The sequence below is a fragment of the Rhagoletis pomonella genome, unplaced genomic scaffold, assembly GCF_013731165.1.
Source record: "Rhagoletis pomonella isolate Grant_MI unplaced genomic scaffold, Rhpom_1.0 Rhpom_scaffold_00016, whole genome shotgun sequence".
Lineage (NCBI taxonomy): Eukaryota > Metazoa > Arthropoda > Insecta > Diptera > Tephritidae > Rhagoletis > Rhagoletis pomonella.
In genome coordinates, this window is record NW_023458570.1 from 1,457,725 (window position 1) to 1,463,448 (window position 5,724).

General features: G+C 31.6%; 1 protein-coding gene across 2 annotated transcripts; it reads left to right on the forward strand.

Annotated features, from left to right (window-relative positions):
- Nucleotides 1-773: 773 nt before the first annotated feature.
- Nucleotides 774-5,022, forward strand: LOC118749453. 2 transcript variants are annotated; one of them, XM_036484255.1, is made up of 7 exons: nt 774-928; nt 3,372-3,444; nt 3,502-3,573; nt 3,644-3,688; nt 3,805-4,100; nt 4,267-4,414; nt 4,476-5,022. In XM_036484255.1, the coding sequence occupies exons 1-7, from the start codon at nt 920-922 to the stop codon at nt 4,601-4,603; spliced, it is 771 nt and encodes a 256-aa protein (XP_036340148.1). In that variant the 5' UTR covers nt 774-919; the 3' UTR covers nt 4,604-5,022. The 2 variants fall into 2 exon arrangements, with proteins under 2 accessions (XP_036340148.1, XP_036340149.1); XM_036484256.1 differs by lacking the exon at nt 4,476-5,022 and having other exon boundaries at nt 3,805-4,083; nt 4,267-4,357.
- The last annotated feature ends 702 nt before the right edge of the window (nt 5,023-5,724 follow it).

Sequence of the window (5,724 nt, forward strand, 5' to 3'; positions counted from 1 at the left end):
TATTGCTGTGTGACGCGATTTTTGCCGAATTTGTATAAAATTTTAAAAATGTTGCATCACATTTAATAAAATACTTGTAATTAATATATTTTCCGGATTTGAATAATTTAAATATATAAGCATTAGACATTTTGTGGTTGTTTTGCGCGCATTTTAGCATAACGAAATACGATAAACGCTAGCTATCGGCTTTCACACGCTGGAATTGAATTCGTAATGCAGCGTTTTTACTGCATTTAAAAAGGTAGTAGGTGCAGGGCTGCAGTTTTGATTTTTTTCTATTTCGAGAAAAATCTGAACTGTCATGCTTTACAACATTCATATACACATTCACATACACATACATTAGCATCATTTTTGTTTGCTTTTGATTGGTCGAACGTGCTTACATTTATTTCTGTTTTGACATTTTATGTTTCTCAAGCAACAACAAAACACATGGAAGGGTTGCATTTGCTCTTCTGCTACTACCTGTTTATTGTGCCATGCATCAAGCCATGTTCGAATCGTGGTATTTTTCGAAGATCACAGGGTTGCTTTTATCATTTCGTTTCTTAATGCAGAAATGAAATTTCATTTAGTTGCATTAGGTGACGAATTTTGTATAGATAAATGTGCGTTTATAGTAGCATTTAGAGCTAAATGCGCTAATGTGATTTTACGCGTAAGCAAAAACAACCCATAATACGGCATGCTGTATGCAAGCATTCATCGTGTATCGTACCGACGGCAAATCAATATCGATAATGGCAATCAGTAGTTGGCGGTCTCTTGTTTTGCAACAGATGTTTTTCACTTGCCGAATGTAAGAAAATAAAGTTGACCTGAGATTCAAGTGTTTTGCAAAAAATTTAATTTAATTAATAAAAAAGGGAGAACCCACATCGAGAAACACCGGATATACATATTATATAACAATATGAATAAGGTAAGTAAGCGTCATCTTAGAAGATTGGTTCGTAAAGAAAGAGAAAAGAACCGTGAAATGTTGAGGTTAAGTGAAACTGCGCAGAATAGTGCGTCTGCGCCCATTGCTAGAGTTGTCGAAAGTGGAGAGGATGTGCCAGGTAATGCGGTAAATGAAGATTTGAAAATACCTTTTTGTGAAAATCTTAAAATGTGGGCTATTCGCAATAAAATATCCCACAAAAGCCTTTCCGAACTTTTGACAATCCTTGCAAATGAAAATATTAATGTACCTAGATGCGCAGGAACGATTTTAAAAAATTGCTCGCAGATTATAGTACAAAATATTAGTCCTGGGTTATTTTGCAACATTGGCATTAAAACACAATTAGAAAAAATTTCCGGTGAGTTATTTAATTATGAAGCCATAATTGTCGATATAAATATCGATGGGTTGCCTTTATACCGCAGCTCTCGTATGCAATTATGGCCAATTTTGGTTAGAGTTGTGAATGTGCCAAATATATCTGTGTTTGCTACTGGTCTTTTTGTAGGGCGAAGTAAACCAGATTCAATAACAGAATTTTTAAGTGAATTTGTTGCAGAAGTTAAAGAGCTTGAAGCTAATGGTTTTGAAAGTAATGGGCGGTGCATTAATTTCAAAATTAGGGCTTTTGTTTGCGATGCCCCAGCAAAATCTTTTCTTTGCGGGATACCAGGTCATACTTCACGTCATGGTTGTCCCAAATGCACCCAAGTGGGGAAAAAAATTGACGGCGTACTGACTTTTAGTACGGAGGTTGGAACCCTGATATCAAGTATAGACTTTTCTGAACGCAAATATCCAAATAAACATTCACCTATTTTTGCACATAATTTATCCCCTTTAGAAGAAATCAATATTAAAATGATATCCCAAGTCCCCTTTGATGTCATGCACCTCATTGATTTAGGTGTTATGCGCAAGTTTATTTTACGCATTATTAATAACAAATGCAATTATAAGTTCAAGGAAGAAACCAAAATTAAAATATCAACAAAACTAGTAGCCTTATCTTCGAACATTACCAAAGAGTTTGTTCGAAAACCTAGATCTTTTAATGAAATTTTAAATTGGAAAGCTACCGAATTCCGCATGTTTCTCCTCTATTACGGCATTTATGTTTTAAAAGATGAAATTCCCAACGAAATATATTATGAATTTCTCCTTTTACATTGCGCTTGTAGATTATTTTTCTGCCCAAAACATTATGCTTCTAACATTGATGTGGGGAGAAATATGCTAAAATTATTTGTGGAAAATTTTCCAGTAATTTTTGGGGACAATAGTGTTTCCTACAATGTACATGGGTTACTTCATGTTCACGAATATGTTAAAGAACTAGGTGTACCTTCAAATTACTCGGCCTACCAATTTGAAAATTATTTACAAATACTAAAATCATACGTTAAAAAACCAACTAAAATATTGCAACAAATAACGAATATGTTGAAACCAGTGTACGAAAATAAACTATATTGTACGTTACTATTTCGTTTCGTTTATTACTTTAACAGTTCGGTACAATACGAAACAAAACGGCTGAGTTCACTTTGGCGATAGTACACTACAGTAGTTTAGTAGTTACAGACGAAACAACAAACGAAATGAATCGTGCAGGGAAAATATATTTATGTATGCACATATATGCAATAAACAAATACAAAACGAATGGCTGCAATGAATAAAAAAAATAAAAATGTTTTTTAATTGAATTGGATATGAAAATTTACAGAAAAAATTATTTTTCACGTAATTGAAACGTTTGCATACATATAAAACGTACCCTATGGTACAATTGTCACAAACGAAAAGCAAACGTTTCTCGTTGGGGAAAATGACAGTGAATCTTACAATTTGTTTCTGACTATTTACAAAACTGTACAAAACCACAAATGATATGATGATCGATGAGCAAATGGGAATTGTTTTGTACAGTTTGTCTTCGTACCCTGGTTGAAACACGAAAAAATTGTAACTGCGCCAAAATTTACTGGATTTCATATTAAAAACGATTGTGTAAGTTTTCATTTTAAAGATTTCATCTTATCCAATAAATATCCCAATAATTACTGTTCTCTTGAATCGTTCCAATATATACTAATTCAACAATTTGGGGACGTAAATAGTAAAACTTTAAAGGGCAAGAAATTATTAAATTTAGAGAATTTTTTCACAGAACCAATCGATTCCTGCACATTAGGGATATGTACTGCAGACACCACTTCATTTGGCCATGAAGAGGAATTTTCTCTCGATGATGTTGAATTCAAATTGATGTGCATTCCATTTGAGGAGAAAATTCTTCTCATTCCCATTTTACACACTTGCATGTGATTTCTTTACGATCTTTAACTTTCTACTATTTTATTTTTTAACTTTTATATAACTGAGATAAAATCATTCACTTTTTATTTTTCTCGAGCACCTTTTTAAAAAATACGGAGCGCAAAACCCGATCACGTCGGCGGCGAAAATCCCGATAAAAAAGACAAAATGTAAATATACAATCGTTTCTGTTGATATTAAAGTATAACGTTAATATAACGTTCCAGATACGACCGAGAATAAAATGCTGTTACAAAACAGCTCAAGACGCGTCAGTTTGACCAGTGAATGCACCATAGGTAAATAATTATTTTCAATGACATGCTTACATAAATCTTCCCTTACACATATATTTTCATATTTTTTTAGAATCACGGAGAATAAGCGTATCAACATCGGCCATAGAGGCAAATGGTGTGTTTTAAACCCAAATATTCAGCTTATTATCAAAACCATATATAATTTTAGATAAAGATTTAAATATGAAAAATTAATTATAATAAAAAATGCAACTTATTTTTGATATTTAGAGAGCAACCAAGAAGTTTTTCAAGTGGTGTGTTGCAGTCACTGCAACATCTTTGAGAAACAACTGCAAGCAATGGGCGAAAAAATAGAAGTCCTGCAAAACGTTGTGGAAACCCAAAACGCCGCGATCATGGACGCTATAGCCGGGCAGAAGGTGGCTACAGAACAACTGGTGCGCCAAGAAGCCCAAAACACACCTGTCGTCAAATATTTTCCGATATGCGATATACCCGAAATGCGGGCGTTGGAATGCAAAATAACTTCTGCCAACAGGGATATATGTGCGTTATTTATAAAAGTATAAATTTGCAGACAATTTTATAAAGAATAAAAATTATTTGAAATGCTTTATAATAAAAAAATTATGTAAGGAAATAAATATATGTACGTACTTACATATATTTAAAGATATAAAGCAATTCAAATCAATTTCATTACTCATTTCAAATGTATCGATTTTGCAGGAGGCTGCTATTTCGTCCATTTTGTGCAACAACATAAAAAATATTTCAATGCTGCTAAAAATAGACGTAATCAATGAATTAAATGTGGATGGATCTCATGGAAAGGTTGGGCTTAAATCCTTTCCAAACTTTTATGGTGCACTTACAGGTGTTTTTTGTTTAAAATTTTACACATATATGTACATTGAAAAATTTGTTCCCACTCTCAGGAGCCATTGCCAAAATGCCGTTTAAGGGATTGACGCCAGAAGACACGGTTAGAAGCGCACTAAAATTTGAAAAGGCAAAGTATTTCAAAAAAGCATATAGACAAAAGAAGAAAAATTTTGAAAATTAATTTTTAAGTTTATCAAATTTATGAATTGTCTTTTTTTGTTTTTTTATTATTTTATTGATCTCAATATTAACTTTAAGACAAACGAAACCCAAGTACAAATGAAAATGAATTTAAAAATGAAATTAATATTAGACTTTTAGAATAAGAAAGCGCAGAATCTGAAAGTAACTTAAAGACTAAATGAAAATGAATTTGAATATGAATATGAAATAAATGTAGGTAATAGACGGTTTTAGAATATGAAAGAATTTAATTTGAAAATAAGAAATAATTGAACTTTTAAGTTATTGAAATCAATGAAGTGCAACTTTTTTATATAAACTATCTTTATATTAACTTAAAGACCAAAGAAACAAATGTACAAATGAAAATGAATTTAAAAATTAAATTAATGTAAATAATAGACTGTTTTAGAATAAGAAACGATTTAATTTTAAAATAAGAAAGAATGGAATTTTTTAATTAATGAAGTGCCACTTTTTCTATAAAATATCTTTATATTAATTAAACAAATGTACATATAAAATGAATTTAAAACTGAAATGAATTTATTTATTGCTCTGTTTTAGAATAAGATTTTTTATAGTTTGTTACAAATAATATAAAAATATCTAATTAATAGCCATGCAAGCGCACTAAAAAATTTATATATAGTGTTTATTATTTGTATTAACGATGAAACGATTCTAAAAAGGTAAGAAAAATACTAACCCGATTGGAATACAAAGAGACTAGTCCCATTATATGCCCGAATTGTCTGAAAACGGACTACTCTACTTTCATACCCGTTCGGGTATAAAAGGGTACAATTAGTCTCTTCATAGGACATGCCCGAACAAAAGGGAACAGTTCAGTCCATACAAAGGGATGCAAAGTGGCATTAGTCGCATTCTCCTTTGCGACTCATACCGGACACATCCCGGACTCGTCGCATTTTTTGCAGGGATATTATTTAACTAAATTATTTGAAAAATACAAATCTTTTACAACGATAACTTGTTTATTTTGTTATTAAAAAGTGAACAATAGTTCTGTTCATCGAGTAAAAAATTATCATGATTTTTGTTCAAATCGCGTTCGTGGAGACCAAAAAATTGTCCAACACTCAAAAATTGAGAGCG